Source organism: Octopus bimaculoides, chromosome 4 (assembly GCF_046866305.1).
Source record: "Octopus bimaculoides isolate indiv1 chromosome 4, ASM4686630v1, whole genome shotgun sequence".
NCBI classification, from domain to species: Eukaryota; Metazoa; Mollusca; class Cephalopoda; order Octopoda; family Octopodidae; genus Octopus; species Octopus bimaculoides.
This window is the reverse complement of record NC_142931.1, coordinates 110,075,062-110,095,061: the sequence shown is the minus strand read 5'-3', so window position 1 is coordinate 110,095,061 and position 20,000 is coordinate 110,075,062. Positions and strand designations below refer to the sequence as shown.

Here is a 20,000-nt window from a genome sequence, read left to right as displayed (position 1 = left end):
GGAATTGTTGATCACAATATGGACATTTGAAAGGCTTAGCACCAGTATGTAAACGCATGTGGACTTTCAGACTGCCCTTTGTAGAAAATGGTGATACACAAATGTGGCACTTGAACTGCTTCTCTCCTAAAATTAAAATACAAAAAAAAAGGATTAAATTATTTAAATACAATACAGAGGAAAAGAACAGTAACAAATAAAAATTTATTCCTCAAACTCATGAAAGCATTTAAAATTAGGCTTTCCTGGCACTTGTGCCGGTGGCACGTGTAAAGACATTTGAGCGAGATCGTTGCCAGTGCCGCTGGACTGGCTTCTGTGCAGGTGACACGTAAAATATACCATTTTGAGCGTGGTCGTTGCCAGTACCGCCTGACTGGCCTTCGTGCCAGTGACACGTAAAAGCACCCACTACACTCTCGGAGTGGTTGGCGTTAGGAAGGGCATCCAGCTGTAGAAACTCTGCCAAATCAGATTGGAGCCTGGTGTAGCCATCTGGTCCACCAGTCCTCAGTCAAATTGTCCAACCCATGCTAGCATGGAAAGCGGACGTTAAACGACGATGATGATGATGATGATGGTGATGATGTTGGAGAATGGTGAAGGGGTAAATATAAGGAAAGAACAAGGGTTGAGGTGTCATTAATAATAAATAGACAGAGGGAAGGTAGAGAAGAGTAGGTGGTGACTGTACAGATTGGAGATGGATGAGGGGTGAATGTTGCGGATAACAGACAAGGGTGGAAGAATGATTGATGATACATATGAGATGGAATTTTCAGTTTAACTCTTTAAACATTCAGATTACTTTGTCAAATGTAATGTTTATTTATTCGCATTTTTCAAAGTTAATTTAAATTATCTTAGAGTTTCGAGATTTCAAAGATGTGATTGCTTATTTTTAGAATGACATTGCAGGGTAGGTGTAAGAGGCTAAACCAGGCCAGTTTGAATATAAAATAGGTAGAATTTTGGGGCCTGATATGGTCAGTTTAACCCTTTAGCATTCAGATTATTCTGTCAAATGCAATGCTTATATATTAACATTATTTTGAATTATTCATGTATTACCTTGTGGCTTTCAGTTTTCAATGATGTGATTACTCTTTTACTTGTTTCAGTCATTTGACTGCGGCCATGCTGGAGAACCGCCTTTAGTCAAGCAAATCGACCCCAGGACTTATTCTTTGTAAGCCTAGTACTTATTCTATCGGTCTCTTTTTGCCGAACCGCTAAGTTACGGGGACATAAACACACCAGCATCGGTTGTCAAGTGATGGTGGGGGACAAACACAGACACACAAACACACATACATATATATATATATATATATACGACGGGCCTCTTTCAGTTTCTGTCTACCAAATCCACTCACAAGGCTTTGGTCAGCCCGAGGCTATAGTAGAAGACACTTGCCCAAGGTGCCACACAGTGGGACTAAACCCGGAACCATGTGGTTGGTAAGCAAGCTACTTACCACAGGCTGGATCTGGCCAGTTTGAACATAAAACAAAAATATTTGGACCAGATATGGCCAGTTTAAATGCAAAAGGGTTTTAAAAAGTTAGAGAAGAATGGAAGGAAAAGAGTTAGTTTAGTAAAATTTACCTGATCCATGAGTCTTCATGTGGCTATCCAAAGTTGACTTAACTGTAAATGACTTGGAACAAATGCTGCAGGTGAATGGTTTCTCACCAGTATGTATTCGCAAATGTCTTATCAAGTCACTTGGTTTCTTAAAGCTCTTTGGACATTTGTTGCACTCATGTCGATGTTTCGGAAGACTCTCCAATTCTATGTGCTTCTCCTGTAGTAACAAAAAAAAAACATTTCAGGAATTAGTTACAGCAAAACCAATTCTAATTCTTGTGGGAATTTTATCAATTCAGAAATATTCAATGAAATAAATAGGATTGGGACTTAAATATCTTGGTTGAGGAAAACAACCTACAACAGTATTACTCTTTCACTCTTTTACTTGTTTCAGTCATTTGACTGCAGCCATGCTGGAGCACCGCTTTTAGTCAAGCAAATCAACCTCAGGACTTATTTTTTGTAAACCTAGTACTTATTCTATCGATCTCTTTTGGAGGGACAAACACACACACATACTTTAAATCTAGTTCTGTCTATGGCTAGATGCCCTTCCTAATGCCACCCACTCCATAGAGAGTACTGAATGCTTTTTATGTGGCACCATCACCAGTGCTTTTTAAGTGGCACCAGTACCAGTGCTTTTTACGTGGCACCTGCAGCCACACCAATGCTATTTACATGGCACCAGGTGCAAAAATACAATGGCTCAATAAAGTAACAATGTATTGTAATGATGTATACCTGAGTTTGTTTTATTTCACTAATTCGATCTTTCTCACTTGCAGACTCTATGAGAATACGTTCCGACACAGTCATTTCCTCACAAACATCAGCCTTGGAAAGTTGTTCTTCAGTTATCTCAATAATAGGAAACTTGGTTTTTCTTACTCCATCTGAATATTCCCCTTCGTCATCATCTAAACAAAAAAAAAGAATTCAAGAAAAACAGAAAACATTAAATAAAACAGCATAGAAATTTGCTTAACTGTTTACCTTTCTTAATACTTTCTTTACCCACTGACCTACCTCTAAATGAAATATTCAATTTTAGAAGGGAAATTTTATGACACAGGCATGACTGTGTGGTTATGAACTTTGCTTCCCACCCACATGGCTTTGGGTTTAGTCCCACTGTATGGCACCTTGGCTAATTTTAGAAGGGAAATTTTAAGACACAGGCATGACTGTGTGGTTATGAACTTTGTTTCCCAACCACATGGCTTTGGGTTCAATCCCACTGCATGGTACCTTGGGCAAGTTCTTCTACTATAGCTCCAGGCTAACAAAAGCTTTGTGAGTCAATTTGCTTGACAGAAACTGAAAGAAGCTTCTGTGTGTGTAAGGTGGGTGTCTGTGTGTCTGTGTGCATTCATGTGTGTGTGTGTGTGCATTCATGTGTGTGTGTGTGTGTGTGTGTGTGTGTGTGTGTGTGTGTGTGTGTGTGTGTGTGTGTGTGTGTTACTGTCATCTTGTCTTGATATAATGTGAAAGCTGTAAGTAAGCATCACCATCACAGAAGTGTTGTCCTTTGTTTTCAATCTTCTGTTGAAACATGTCTAGTCATGGGGAAATACTGGTTTCAAATTTTGGTACAGGGCCAGCAATTTCAGAGGAAGGGGCTAAGTCCATTTCATTGCCCCCAGTGCTCAACTGGTACTTAATTTATCTATCCCAAAAGGATGAAAGACAAGGTCGACCTCAGCAGAATTTGAACGCAACACGTAAAGATGGATGAACTGCCACTAAGCATTGTGCCCAGCATACTAACGATTTTGTCAGTTCACTGTCTCACACCATGGGAAAATATTCTTTTCTACTCAAGGCACAAGGCCCAAAATTTTGGGGGAGGAGGCCAGACGATTAGGTCGACCTCAGTATACAACTGGTACTTAATTTATCAACCTCAGAAGGATGAAAGGCAAAGTCGACCTCGGCAGAATTTGAACTCAGAACGTAAAGACAAACGAAATACTGCTAAGCATTTTACCCAGCATGCTAACATTTCTGCCAGCTCACCACCTTCCATACGAAAATATTACTTTGCTAATGACTGCATCTTCCTTAACCGTCTGTCTTGCTTGGATACTCCCTCCCAATACATAAGAATTCCTGCAAGCAGCAGGCAAAGAAGAGAAAAATGTGGTGGCTCCCAAACTTATTTTGGCACAGAACGCATCATATATTTCTGAAAAAAATCATGCAACCATTACCTACTGTTATAACATGAGATGAATAATGACATTGTGCTCAAATAAATGAACGAAGAAAACATTGCAACAATTCCAAACCAAAGTACAATATGGTAAACTGTAACTTCAATTGTCCACAATGCAAAATGAACTGTTTGTACCACAGTAAGTGTGCTAAGGTAAAAAGAGTAAATCCACAACAATGAGTTAATGTATATCTAACATCACCTGACAGAGTCCATAAAGTGTCCCCCACAGACGAATCAACATAAGCTCAAATAATAAATGATGTGGGAGTGAAAAACATCACATGACAGAATCATGTCCATTGATTGGATGACACTTAATAAACAATGTTTTGTGTCGAGACAATTGGCATTGTCTTACATATATTTAACAAACAATTTTCATTGCCATGAATTTATTCACATGGAAAACATCATCATTTAACATCCACTTTTCCATGCTCACAAGGGGTGGAAAATTTATGACAGTATATAAAGGTGGGTAGGTGGAGAATTTTTCTAAGTCTTTCATTCTGTGGATTTATATATAATTGCTGTTTTTACAACAAGGTACCATTCCATTATTCGCATTACTCTCTTACTCTTTTACTCGGAATCTTGGGGTTAAGAGTGCAGACTACTAACTCCAAGATTCCGAGTTCAATTCCAGGCAGTGACCTGAATAATAATAATAATAATAATAATAATAATAATAATAATAATAATAATAATAATAACAACAATAATATGGAAAAATACCTTAGGAATGAGAACCCATGTTCGAAATTTCCCCAAGACACCTGATGAAGGCTGGTGGGTATATCAGCTGAAACTTTGTGTTAATAACAAACAAGATGAGGACAAATATCCGTCAAATGTAAATAATGTAAATAATTCTTCATCATTCCTTTCAAAACTAGATGTCATTCCTTTCACACATCCAGATATCATTCTGTCCACAAGTATATGTCATTCCTTTAATATCTAAATATCATTTCTTTTACATTTAGATGTTGTTCTTTTTATACCAAGAGTTATTTCTTTCACATGTACATGTCATCATCATCACAAGATGTCAGTCCTTTCAAAAATAATAACATTCTTTTCACATAGAGACATCATTCTTTATACAACTTGATGTCAGTCTTTTACATCTTGTTTATCATTCCCTTACATCTTGATATCATTTCTTTTACAACTAGAAATATTTCCTTTCACAACTAAATGGCAGTCAATATTTTCACGACTTCACAACCAGACATCCTTTCACTAACAGATATCATCCCTTTAAATTTCGATGTTATTCCTTTTACAATGATTCCTTTCGTAACTAAGATGCCACTCATTCATTTCACAGCTAGATGTTATTCCTTTCAGTATTAGATATCATTCCCTTACAACTTGACATTTATCCAATCCTTTCACACCAAGGAGTTAGTCATTCGTTCACAACAAGATGTTGATGACTATGAACATACATACCACTCTGAGCTTCTTTATGCATACGTAAGTGTTTCCGCCAAAGCATGACTGTGCGGAACATTTCAGAACAATAGACGCATTTGTATGAGTTCACAGTATTATGTATCATCATATGCCGTGTGAGAGACCCATTAGTGGTGAAAGCCGCATGACATATTTGACAGTTGTAATCTTTGATACCAGTATGAGTCCTCGAGTGTGCTTTTAACACTCCCATCGATACAAACATTCGATTACACTGTAGGCAACTGAAAGGTTTTTCTCCTGCAACAAAAGTAAAAATATGATGAAAATAGCAATGGAAAAATATGAGGAAAATAGCACTGGAAAAATCTCAGGAAAATAGCAATGGAAGAATATGATGAAAATGGCATTTTTAAAAATATATTCTCAAGAGATGCAGCACATAATTTTGTCAGTGAACTGGTCGTGGTCTCCAAGCGACGAAAATATTTTGACAAATTAAATTTAAATGTTGAGGTGAATCTAACGGTTTTTGTGTGTTATTTTAAATGGCTTATAAACACCTTCCACGCTGCAATTGTTTTCGTTCCAGCACACGATCTCAGATCAGGTCACTTGCTATGCAAGCACATCTCCATAATTCTCAATTTATAACTCAAGAATAGATAAAATGATATCATCATTATCATCATCATTTCACAGCAGCTTTTCTCTCATTCCAGCCAGGACAGCCATGTATCTCCTTTACAGTAAGACACTTATCCCAGCCCTTGTATCATGCTTTAACTGCTCAACACCTGGTATAAAGCCACTTCCCTCAATACTACAACCCTTACTCAAGCAAGAGATCTTATCTTGCGAGTTACTTGGTATCTCCCTAGTACCACTGTTGTGAAAGAAATGCACCCTGTATATTTTGCGAAGTGGTTGGCATTAGGAAAGGTATCAAGCCATAGAAACTCTCTTAAAACAGACATTCAAACTCTACACAGTCCTCTGGCTCATTAGATCCTATCAAACAGTCCAACTCATGCCAGCATGGAAGACAGATACTAAACAAAGGTGATAATAATGAATTCCATACTGGGGAAGAGTGAACAGGTCATCATGGTGCAAGCCAGTTCTTGTTCAGAGTTACTGCCCTCTTAGATGGATTGGGAACCCTGACTCATTCCCATTTTTGGCATGGTTTCCACAGTTTGATGCTCTTCCAAACACCAACCCCTTTCTAGTGCAAACTGGGTACATTTTGTCATGGCACCAGCACTAAAGAAGTTGTTTTGTTTCCAGCAAGACTAAAGAGTCTCCTATACCCTACATTGTTTTTATTTGCTTGTTCATTGGCACCAAAAAATTTCTTTTATCCCTGACAAATCTCAAGAGACCCTCTTCCTGACATTGTCTCTGTTCATTATTCCTTTCTTTCTACACAAAACTGGGTGGGAGAAAGAGGAAATAATGAAAGAGAACAAGGATAGTAAAAGTAAAGAGGAGATAGAAGAGAGAAAAGAAGAGAGCTAGGGAATATGCGATAGAAGGGATAGTAATAAAGGAGAGAGTAATGGAAAAGAGAGTGCCAGCTACATGACAATTGTTGGCAAGGACACTGAATATATACAACATGATGAAGATGTTAACAGAAGAGAAAGTAATGTGGAAGAAGGAGAATAACAAATAGAAGTGGGGGGGGGAGAAAACTAGAGTAACGGTAGCAAGAGGGTGATAGAAGAAAGATTAATGGAAGAGAATGAGATGTTGGGGATAACTACATTTTGGTTGAGTGGCAGAAGAGGGAGTAATTGGAGAGATACAAAACGATGGTAAAGAATGAGTGATGAATGTCACTAATGAAGGATAATGAATGACAGAGATAGAGAGAGACAGACAATAAGGCAGGCAGGCAGACAGTCAGAGATAGAGGCAAAGTTAGGGAAGAATGTTGTAGATCCATGGCTAGTTACAGAATATAGTGATCCAAATCTCAGAATTACTCAGGATTGCCATGAATTAAACTTTACAAGTCTTTATTTCTTTTACAAAGAACTCACTCTTAACATACCTGTGTGTGATCTAACATGTTGCTTTAGATGACTCGATTTCTTGAAACCTTTACCACAATAAGAACATTTGTAAGAACGTTTTCCTTCTTCTACTTCACGTATCATATTAGCTTGGCGTTGTTTCTGAGCAGCAGTCTGTTTTGGTTCTCTGTTAAAAGATTAGCCAATAAGATAGTTTAAACATCAACCTTGCTGACATAGAATGAAACCTGCAACTGACATACAATGAAATCCATAACTAATAAATAAGTCATATAATGAATATATATGTACTGTGTAAAGTACATATGTACTTTGATATAAGCATAGGTTACACACATCATCATCAAACATTTATTTTCATGCTGGTATGGCTGGACAGTTTGACAGGCGATGGCAAGCCAGAGGGCCGGGCTAAGTTTTATTGTCTGCTTTAGTATGGTTTCCTAATGCTAAGCACTTTAGAGAATGTACTGAGTGCTTTTTACATGGCAACATATCGATAATACCTAAAAACTATTAACAAAAACAATACCACAGATTTAGGAAACTTCTTCAAAAACTGCAACTGAGGTGCATTTTACCACACCAGAAAACTCTGTCCCTCATTAGCTTTGGTATGTCTTCAATTTCTCGTTGTGTGTCCCAGTCAATAATATCAATGTTGTTGAGTAATCTGTCCTTTATTAAGGTGCAGAAGTGTCCAAAATACAACATCTGATATGGCCTAATATTCAGCATGATAGCAATGGCCAACAACGGTTACTCTGTGTTAAATAACAATCCTTTCTACTATAGGCATAAGGCCTGAAATTTGGGGGAGGGGGTAGTCAATTACACTGACCCTAGTATTCAACTGGTGCTTCTTTTATTGACCCCGAAAGGATGAAAGGCAAAGTCAACCCCAGAGGAATTTGAACTCAGAATGTAAGGACAGATGAAATGCCACTAAGCATTTTGCCTGGCATGCTAATCTGTGTTAAGTAGTAATGATAAAGATGGGTAGAATGTGTCCTGAAATCTTCTCATTGGTCTTGTGTTCATGCCATGAGATGTTTTGAGTACTCATGAGAAAATTGGTGTATGTACCACCAAGACAAACCTGGAGCCAGAGTTTGGCTCCAAAGAAAAGAATGATCTCTACACATGCCCTGAAGTATTTGTCAAATGTTTTGTAGCTTGTTACAGACACTCTTTGCATGCCAGCAAGTTTTTCTTACTGTCAGTTATACAGGACCCAAGATATCTGAAGTCAGTAACCATCTTGATTCGTGTGCTATTGTTGGAACAAATAGGCAGAAGGCTTTCATTCTAATTGGTTGTCATGTATTCCATCCATGTTGTATTAAGAAACAGACATACTTTGACTATAGCATTTTCAGTGGATGTTAAGAAGTTTTGTTCCCATTGGGAAACCCAGAGGTTCAGAAATAACAAGACACCAGGTCTACATAATATACCAGCCATCATCTGCAAGTGTTCCCTCAAAGACAAACATCTAATGCAATGAAGCCTATGAAGAAAATGAATCAACAGCCTTCTTGAAGTCTTTTATTTCCACTTCCAAAGAAAGGTGACTGCCACCAACCTCTGAACTACAGAGGAATTACATTCTCACCTCTAGCCTCAAAAATCTACCATTCTATGCTCCTTAATAGAACTTCCTCTCAAAGCAACAAAGGTAGACCAACACTACCATAGAACCTGACACATAAAAGAATTGTGGAAGAGCTCAGAGTCTCCTAAAAAAGATGGCATCATTTACACTTGTGGGTTTCTCCAATGCATTTCATAAGAAAAATAGAAATTTGGAAAATTGCTACCTCTGTTGGTGGGACATTCTTTTAGCTCAACAATAATAACAACAACACACTAAAACAAAAAGGAAGATTCAATAATAAAACTTTATGAATATTTGACAATAACTGAATTTAGTAATAAGTATCTCATTAATATTATTTTTGTTCAACACTTACCTGCTTGGAAGTATGCTTTGTAGAGAAGTGGTCGGCAGAGTAGGTGCAAAGGATGTGTTTAAAGGACTCACGTCTATTACATTTGTTAACTGCTGCGAGCTCTGAAGACATAAGACAGATGATCAATAACAGTATAGATAAATCCAGAAATATCGATTGCTTTAGACTAAGCACAATGTCAATGTTTTATAAGGAATAAGTCAATTTGATTTTTGATCAAATGATCAACACTACAGCTACCCCTTGCTTACTGCAGTTTTGACAAACATGGTTTTAATAAAAGCACTGCTTAAATTTATTATCATCATCCAATAATTTACAAAGTATGTAATTTGATTATTCTCCTTGAAGAAGCCCAAGACAGCTCCTGGTTTTATGGTATAAATTTCCTGTTTCAAAGTGTTCAAATTAAAATTTTACATAAAAATTTCATGTCTGCTAATGTTTGAAACACCAGCTTAATAATGAGAAAGTTATTTAACAAAATTTTTCTTTATTTCAAAAATTAACTGAAACAAAAGCAGTGTATTTCGGCATAAATATGGTAACAAAATGGTTAAAACAATGGTTAAAACAGAATGGTTAAAACAACCCAATGACGTGGAGAATTTCAGAAAATTGCCAGACAAAAGTAGGTCAAGGCGAAAACTAACAGAAATTATTGCTTGGATGTTACACCAGAAAATTAAAGATCTGTCTTCAGTAACAATATAGGGCTTACATAAATATCCAAATGGTCAAAGAATATAATATCTGACATTCAACTTTACGATGAAAGTAAACAAAGTTTGTCTTTAGAAGTGTTGTGATGTATTGTAAGATACAGAAATAAATTTATTTCTCAAACGCGTGATAATGCTATAAATAGCGTGATCAGGACAAATTATCCATATAATGCAGAAAAATACGTTACCGGCCATAATTTATCCTGATCACGCTATTTATAGCATTATCACGCATTTGAGAAATAAATTTATTTCTGTATCTTACAATATCTGTCATGCTATGAGTAAATAGATGTAAGATGGAAAAACAAAAACAGAACTGAATACTTACAGGTAATGTAATTGAGCCTTGGTTAAAAGATAAATTTTGCTGGTTTCCTAATAGATTCTGTTGAACATTAAATACCTACAAAACATTAAAATAAAACAGTTCGTTTTAAATATAAAACATTTGTTTTATATTTAAAGAGAAGGCATTTCATGTATTTGTTCCTGTGGTAATCAGTTCATTCAAACAACTACACTCCAATAACAATCATTTGCAATGATGATGATGATGTAACTAAGTTACAAGGACATAAATAAACACCAGTTATCAAGCAGTGGCAGGAGACACAAACACAAACACACACTCTCATAGACACACACAGACAGACACACACACACACACATCATCATCATCATCATCGTTTAACGTCTGCTTTCCATGCTGGCATGGGTTGGATGGTTTGACTGAGGACTGGTGAGCCAGAAGGCTGCACCAAGCTCAATCTGATCAGGCAAAGTTTCTACAGCTGGATGCCCATCTTAACGCCAACCACTCCAAGAGTGTAGTGGGTGCTTTTTATGTGCCACTGGCACGAGGGCCAGTCAGGCGGTACTGGCAACAACCATGCTCAAAAGGTGTTTTTACATGCTACCTGCACGGGAGCCAGTCCGGCAGCACTGGCAACGACCACACTCGAATGTTGTTTTTCACATGTCACCAGTACAGGAGCCAATCCGTGGCCCTGGCAATGATCACGCTCAGATGTGCTTTTAACGTTCCACGACAGGCCTCCACATAGTTTCTGTCTACCAAATCCACTCAGAAGGCATTGGTCAGCCTGGGGCTATAGTAGAAGACACTTGTCTAATGTGGTGTGCATTGAGACTGAACCCAAAACCATATGGTTTCAAAGCGAGCTTCTTAACCATACAGCTATGCTTGTGATAAATATATTATGATATGGAAGAGGTAGACCCAGGAAGACATGGGACAAAGGCCAATCTCAAGACACTAAGCCTTATGAAAGAGATGTCTGAGGACCAAGATATCTGGCACATTGCTGTACTCAAGAAGACCTGTCCGCCACAGCAGAATTGATACCGGTGCAGGTGCCACATAAAAAGCACAGGTTATGCTGCCACATGAAGTGGTTGACATTAGGAAGGGCATCCAGCTGTAGAGACCATATCAGAGCAGACAATGGAGCCTGGTGAAGCCCCTGGCCTAACCAGCTCTGGTCAAGGCATCCAACTCATACCAGCATGGAAAATGGACATTAAATGATGATGATGATTCTCATTAGAAATGGTATCAATTAGATTGAAATTAAATTGTAACCAATCATGAATTGCTTTGTAATGGCTATATAACATGATGTATATAATATATAGATAAGAAAATGTAAAAGAGGGAATACGATATTGAAAATGAAGAATATTTCACTAGAAGATTGCTTTACCTGTTCTAATAAGGCTTCTGAAATAGCTGTTTGAGATAAAACAGCTGCATTAGTTGCGGTCAGATCATTTTGGCTAATATCACTAAGGCTAGAGCTGACAGTTCCATTCTGAAGTGTCGCAGCAGTAGTCAATGTTGCTGGTTGTGTAACAGTTATAGAACTGTCATCTGGTTGACTTGTCACTAACGTATTATCAGTCTTGTCCTCAGGTTCGGCATTTTCAATCACATGGTTTTCTACTTGATGGGTTTGAAGTGTTTGATCCTGCTGCAGCGCTTGCATAGCTAGTTCATGTCTGACAGGAACAAACAAATATATAAACAAGTTGAATAGTGATGTAATGAATTACAGGGATAAAATGCAGTGTGAAAAAGATTTTTTTTTAATTAATTGAGATTACCCTCTTAGCTAGATAAAATCGAAAAGCTAGTCGCAACTCTCTGATAAAAGGGGGAGATAATTTCAAGAAATTAAGGATTAATTTTAACTCTGAGGCTTTCATTTCCCTGCCCCTTTCTCTTCACTCCCTTCCTCCACTGTTAAGAAAGTAGGAGAAAAAAAAGAAAATCGACCGTATATAATTCCTAAAGGTTTTAAATGAACATAAACCAACTAATTTCATGATCCCAAGTTATGTTGTACTGAAAAGCCTATAGGAAGGACAAAATAGCACTATCTACAACTAAAAAGAAGGAAAAAATGGATTATGTGGAAGTATTATTCATTGTGCTCTCACACTTATAAGAAAAAGACCTCTCATAATAATAGAAAATTATTAATCCTGAAGTAGTTTTCTCCCCTTAAAAGGAATCTTCACCCTCTCTTCTATTTCTTAATAAACTCTCTCTCTCTCCTTCTTCCTCACTCTGTTATTCCAAAAGTAACTGTAGATGGCAGCACCAACAGTCCCCAGTCGAGTTTCCCAAGAATTAATCGATTTAAGGTTAATACACATGCTTAGGGAAAATGTAATCTTTGTTTGCAGCTAAAAGACACCAGCTAAGGGCGTGTTTTGATCTATTAAACCTCATCAGCACAGTATGGTTAACTTAAGCATACATAATATACTGACAAAAATTTGTAGATGTGGACAAAGAATTACAAATAATCATTGACCAAGACAATTTGCGTAATTAAAAAATACAATGAATGAAAGAGTTAGTTATTTCCCTTAGGTCAATTAATTAAATAAATTGCTAAAGTAACAAATATAAATATGCACCACCCTTTTTGATCCTCTATCGCTATTCTCTTTTTTATATTCACTTTGTCCCTTGAGGGTATGCCCCCACTTGTACCTTGAGGGTATGCCCTCACTTGTACCTTGAGGGCATGCCCTCACTAATTCTTTCCTTTTTTCTTTCCAGATGGCGCAGGAGTGGCTTATAGGCACAGGAGTCGCTGAGTGGTAAGTAGCTTGCTTACCAACCACATGGTTCCGGGTTCAGTCCCACTGCGTGGCACATTGGGCAAGTGTCTTCTACTATAGCCTCGGGCTGACCAAAGCCTTGTGAGTGGATTTAGTAGACGGAAACTGAAAGAAGCCTGTCGTATATATGTATATATATGTATGTGTGTTTGTGTTTTTGTGTTTGTCCCCCCCCCCCCAGCATCGCTTGACAACCGATGCTGGTGTGTTTACCTCCCCGTAACTTAGTGGTTCGGCAAAAAGAGACCGATAGAATGAGTATTAGGCTTACAAAGAATAAGTCCTGGGGTCGATTTGCTCGACTAAAGGCAGTGCTCCAGCATGGAGGCAGTCAAATGACTGAAACAAGTAAAAGAGTAAAAGAGAGATGGTAAAACCTTATCTCTTCTTCAGCAAAACACCTGTTCCTGTCTTTCTATCAAAGTTTCAGCTCTCAACACTTGGCATAAAACCATCTGCCTCAACACTACACCCCCTCCACAAACACACTCAGTTAAGGAGACTTCTCACTAGAGCTGGTGCCATGCAAAAAGTACCCAATATACTTTATAAACTGGTTGGCATCAGAAAGGGTACCCAGCCACAGAAATCATGACAGTCTTGTGGCTTGAAAGTTTACATCAAACCATCCAACCCACATCAGCATGAACAAATGATGACGATGATGATGATGATGATATTGGCCAACTGAACATGAAATCAACAGTTCATATCTCATCAACTTTACAAAGCTTTAAATCATCCAGTCAACCTTCATATAGACAGATATCAAACGTACATAGTTTACTACGGACCTGAACGAGAGGGATGTAGAATTAACAAATGTTTTGTGACCTTGTTATGCCGAGTTTAACTAGTTTTATGGTCATGAAAATAGCAACTGGATGTTGTTCCAATAAAAAATTGACCTAATGTGCCTAATTATTTTGATCAAGCAACTAATTGGATCTTACATGGATTAACTATAAGTGATAGCTTGCATCAGTCCATCATTATACACAGATCTAGATATCTTACTGAATTATAAGGTTGTTGTTGGCACTCCATCGCTTACGACGTCGAGGGTTCCACTTGATCTGATCAACGGAACAGCCTGCTCATGAAATTAATGTGCAAGTGGCTGAGCACTCCACAGACATGTGTACCCTTAACGTAGCTCTCGGGGATATTCAGCATGACACAGTGTGACAAGGCTGACCCTTTGAATTACAGGCACAACAGAAACAGGAAGTAAGAGTGAGAGAAAGTTGTGGTAGAAGAGTACAGCAGGGTTCGCCACCATCCCCTGCCGGAGCCTCGTGGAGCTTTAGGTGTTTTCACTCAATAAACACTCACAACGCCCGGTCTGGGAATCGAAACCGCGATCCCACGATTGAGATCCTACGACCGCGATCCTACGACCGCGATCCTACGACCGCGATCCTACGACCGCGATCCTACGACCGCGATCCTACGACCGCGAGTCCACTGCCCTAACCACTGAGCCATTGCACCTCCAGAATTATAAGGATCTCCTGACCATAATGATTATATTGCAGAACAAACACCTGGTCACCAGAGGGAGCTTCTACAGTCACATGAATTACTATAAATGTCAACCAAATTTCCCTCAAATTACACACTCTACCTTCATCTTAAAAACGAACACTACTACATCTGGACAAAAATGACAAGATGGCCATGGCTGGAATACCTTTTAACATCGATCTGCTCGATAAGAGCTGACAAGTTATCAAGGTTTAAAAAGAGGGAAAAAAATAGAAGCTTTTAAACGTTTTCATATTAAAGAATTTTGAAAAATAAAATGAAATAAAACAAATAAAATGAAAGGAGAATTGTAAGAGAGAATACTTCAAAATTTCTTTTCACCTGTGGGTTTTCATGTGTTTCTTACAATTAACAGATGTTTTAAAGGTTTTCTGACAATACGGACACATGAATGGCCTAATTTCAGTGTGTGTTGACATATGTCTTTTCAGGCTGCCACTGGTGGTAAAATTATTTTCACAAACTAGACACTTGTAGGCCTTGATCCCCGTGTGAGTTCGCGTGTGAGACTTGAGAACGCCACTAGACACAAACGACCGATGACACTGCTTACACTGGTATGGTTTTTCACCTGAATAACACAGAATAATAACAATACTGAATAATAACATTAATTACTTGTAGGGACACCATAATACATTATGCAACTATAACATATACTACAAAGTATATTAAACACTTTATAAGTCAATACTGTATCCAACCAGGTTAGCAGTGCTATTAAATCACTTTTTAAGGTTATCTCAACAAGTTTTCTAGAGAAATTATAACCAGCACTGATTCATTACAACGTTTCATATCCAAGTATGTCTAATGTAAACAACAATGCTATAGAAGATGGAAAAATAGGTAATGGATGCATATTTATATTCTCTTTCTTCAGCACCACATCCAACCCATTTACTATCCACAAAGAAGAACTAAGAACTCCTGAAACATGCATATGCACTCATTACCTATTTTTCCATTTTCAATCGCATTGTTTACATTAGACATATTCAGATATCAAACATCATTATCATCATTTAACGTCCATTGTCCATGCTGGCATGGGTTAGAAAATCTATGGAGATAACCTTAAAAAAGTGAATAATAACAATACTTTACTGAAAGAGTATAGTTTACTGAAGGAATACATTTTACTGCAAAAGTATTGTTTACTGAACAGACAAAGTTTATCTACTGTATTTACTTTTATTGACTTCAAACAAATCAATGCTAAAGTTATGCTCAATCAGAATTTGAATTCAAAATGTACGGGGTGTCCACAAGGTCTGGGTACATGGAGTAAATAAAATCATAACATAAACAGTTAAATATAAGAAATAATAATTTCTGGGTACATGGAGTAAATAAAATCATAACATAAACAATTAAATATAAGAAATAATAATTTCTTAAAGTATGTGTTAATCCCCATGTGGGTACATGGAGTAAATAAAATCATAACAAACAAATATAAGAAATAATAATTCCTTAAAGTATGTGTTAATCCCGATGTACCCAGACATTGTGGACACCCTGTAGAACATAATTATTCATTACTGTTAAACAGTTAGTGTTTACTTTGATTCTATAATGATCTCACAATCCTACAATCAAAAGTTAAAAGTAAAGGAGACACACACACACACACACACACACACACACACACACACACACACACACACACACACACACAAAGAATGTGTGGCCGGCCATGTATAGGTTCAGAAATAGATTAAAAAGCTTGTATCCCAACCATGTGGTCTCAGGTTCAACCCCACAGTGCAGCACCTTGGATAAGTGTTGTCTACCATAGGCTCAGGGCAACCAAAGCCTTATGAGTAAAGTTAACAACAACAACTTGAAAAAAGAGCCCATCATATATATAAAGATGGAGGGAGAGAGAGAGAGAAAGATTGAGATAGCTAGATAGATAGATAGATAGACTTATATGTGTGTGTGTTTGTGTTAGAGCATACTTGTATATCCTAATCTTGACATGATGATTGTAAAAACACAATACATTGCCATCACGCAGGTGATGCTGTTCATTTCCAGTCTTTCATGAAAAACATGTCTTGGCATAGGGAAATATTACTTAGCTTGGAAACAAGATGAGGGTTGACGATATAAAGTTGTAGAAAGTCAGCCCTCAACAAATTCTGTCTGACCCATGCAAGCATGGAAAACTGAATGTTAAACACTGCTGCTACTGCTGTTGCTGTTGTTGCTGCTGCTACTGATGATGATGATGATGATGATGACAACAAAAAAGAAATAATGTGAAGACTGACCTGTATGAGATCTGACATGTTGCTTGAGATGACTCGATTTCTTGAAACCCCTTGAACAGTACGTGCACTTATATGGACGGTCGGAACTGTTCATGTCGGTGAGGTAGTTGTTAAAAATATTACTTCTGGGTGGCTGTTGGATGAGACCTGAACAAAGAACAAACAATATCGACATTACACTTCATATTTAATACAGTTGGTGCATAAATAGGTGCAGGCATGGCCACGTGGTAAGAAGCTTGCTTCCCAACCACATGGTCCTGGGCTCAGTCCCACCACGTGGAACCTTGGGCAAGTGTCTTCTACTATAGCCTCAGGCTGACCAAAGCCTTGTGAGTGGATTTGGTAGATGGAAATTGAAAGAAGCCTATCATATAGATATATGTATGTATGTATGTATGTGTGTGTGTATGTGTGTCTTTGTGTCTATGTTTGTCCCCCCATCGTCGCTTGACAACTGATGTTGGTGTGTTTACTTAGTGGTTCAGCAAAAGAGACCAATAGAATAAGTACCAGGCTTACAAACAATAAGTCCTGGCATCGATTTCTTTGACTAAAAAGCCCTTTAAGGCAGTGCTTCAGTATGGCCACAGTCAAATGACTGAAACAAGTAAAAGAATAAAAGAAAAATAACAACAAATCACAACAAAAAAATACAGGTCAATTTTTTTTGTTTTTTTTTACTGTTTACTGTTGCTTGTGTTATGATAAACACAATTGCCCTTCTCCTTGCCCATCTTGCTCTCCTCCTTGCCCTTGCTCTGCAAACCTTTCTAAGTGGTTGGTATCAGAAATGACATCAACTCATGAAATCATTTGCCAAAACCACAACTACGATGAAATGTACAACCACTCTTTAGTAGACCTGTCCAACTTGGCCCACCAAAGAGAAACAGAATTGGAGAAGGGGGTGTTAGGGGGTAGAAGAGGAGGAGGAGGAGGAGGAGGAGGAGTGGATGGAGGAGGAGGAGGAGTGGATGGAGGAGGAGGAGGAGGAGTGGATGGAGGAGGAGGAGGAGGAGGAGTGGATGGAGGAGGAGGAGGAGGAGCGGATGGAGGAGGAGGAGGAGGAGGAGGAGTGGATGGAGGAGGAGGAGGAGGAGGAGGAGTGGATGGAGGAGGAGGAGGAGGAGGAGGAGGAGGAGTGGGTGGAGGAGGAGGAGGAGGAGGAGGAGGAGGAGTGGATGGAGGAGGAGGAGTGGATGGAGGAGGAGTGGATGGAGGAGGAGTGGATGGAGGAGGAGGAGTGGATGGAGGAGGAGGAGTGGATGGAGGAGGAGGAGTGGATGGAGGAGGAGGAGTGGATGGAGGAGGAGGAGTGGATGGAGGAGGAGGAGGAGAAGGAGGGGTGGAGGGGAGGAGGAGGAGGAGTGGATGGAGGAGGAGGAGGAGGAGGAGTGGATGGAGAAGGAGGAGTGGATGGAGGAGGAGGAGGAGGAGGAGGAGGAGGAGTGGATGGAGGAGGAGGAGGAGGAGGAGGAGGAGGAGGAGTGGATGGAGGAGGAGTGGATGGAGGAGGAGTGGATGGAGGAGGAGTGGATGGAGGAGGAGTGGATGGAGGAGGAGTGGATGGAGGAGGAGTGGATGGAGGAGGAGTGGATGGAGGAGGAGTGGATGGAGGAGGAGTGGATGGAGGAGGAGTGGATGGAGGAGGAGTGGATGGAGGAGGAGTGGATGGAGGGGGAGGAGGAGGAGGACGATGACAACAAGGGGGAGGACGAGGAGGAGGACGAGGAGGAGGGCTAGGAGGAGGTGGATGAGGACGAGTGACAAAGCAGGTGACAGTGCTGGTGGTGATGACAAGGATGGTGGCAGTGACAAGGATGGTGGTGGTGGTGGTGGTGGTGGTGGTGTTAGTGCTGGGGATGTTGACAATAATCACAATGAGGACTTTGATAATGTTTTTGCCTTTTACTTCAAACTAATATTTTCTGATGATAATGACACCCAATTGCCATTATGTGATAAGTGAAACGGATGTTGTTGATGGGAATGACATTCTTGCCACAATCAATCAAAGTAACAGTGACAACAGTGACAATAACATCAAAGATAACGAATAACAATGGCTAAATGGTAGCAATAAATGTATTGAGTGCAGTGATGACAATGATACTGATGACAGGTCAATAAAATAGAAGGCGGTTTGCATGGCTGCACAACCAACTGGAAATAGCAGCCATCATCATCATCATCATCATCATTTAACATCCGTTTTCCATGCTGGCATGGGTTAGACAGTTTGACCAGAATTGGCAAGCCAGAGGGCTGCACCAGGTTCCAGTCTGACTTGGCTTGCTTTCTATGGCTGGATGCCCTTCCTAATACCAACCACTTTACAGTGTATGCTGGGTACTTTTAATGTGGCACCGCATGAGTCAAACACTGGAAATAGCAGCCAAATACTGGAAATAAAAGCCTACAGCATGGCCTACTGGAAATAGCACCTAAGCATAAGAAATAGCAGTTAAATACTGGAAATAGCTTACTGTACAACCTACTGGAAATAGCAGCCACAAATTACACACTGACATTTTAAAAATGGAAGTTCACATTGGATAATGTAGTCTTGGATACACAATGGTAACTGTGGAAACAACTTTCATCACAGGCCTACTGAAATAGGACTGTTGTTGTTGTTGGCACTCCATCGCTTACGACGTCAAGGGTTCCAGTTAATCCGATCAACGGAACAGCCTGCTCGTGAAATTAACGTGCAAGTGGCTGAGCACTCCACAGACACGTGTACCCTTAACGTAGTTCTCGGGGATATTCAGTGTGACAAGGCTGACCCTTTGAATTACAGGCACAACAAAAACTGGAAGTAAGAGTGAGAGAAAGTTGTGGTGAAAGAGTACAGCGGGGTTCGCCACCACCCCCTGCCGGAGCCTTGTGGAGCTTTAGGTGTTTTCGCTCAATAAACACTCACAATGCTCGGGCTGGGAATCGAAACTGCAATCCTATGACCGCGAGTCCACTGCCCTAACCACTGGGCCATTGCGCCTCCACTGAAATAGGACTAACTTGAGGTTAAAAAATG

General features: G+C 39.2%; 1 protein-coding gene across 1 annotated transcript in view; it reads right to left on the bottom strand.

Moving 5' to 3' along the window:
- LOC106876787 (zinc finger protein 236) overlaps positions 1-20,000 on the bottom strand; it is a 71,430-nt gene that overhangs the window by 9,468 nt on the left and 41,962 nt on the right. The window contains exons 12-21 of the mRNA XM_089351178.1: positions 16,961-17,107; positions 15,003-15,252; positions 11,705-11,999; positions 10,309-10,383; positions 9,253-9,353; positions 7,297-7,445; positions 5,274-5,537; positions 2,339-2,514; positions 1,610-1,808; positions 1-126 (exon numbers count right to left, since the gene is read on the bottom strand). The exon at positions 1-126 is cut by the window's left edge and continues 1,133 nt beyond it. Coding sequence (XP_089207304.1) covers positions 1-126; positions 1,610-1,808; positions 2,339-2,514; positions 5,274-5,537; positions 7,297-7,445; positions 9,253-9,353; positions 10,309-10,383; positions 11,705-11,999; positions 15,003-15,252; positions 16,961-17,107 — 1,782 coding nt within the window. The remainder of the gene's footprint in view (positions 127-1,609; positions 1,809-2,338; positions 2,515-5,273; positions 5,538-7,296; positions 7,446-9,252; positions 9,354-10,308; positions 10,384-11,704; positions 12,000-15,002; positions 15,253-16,960; positions 17,108-20,000) is intronic.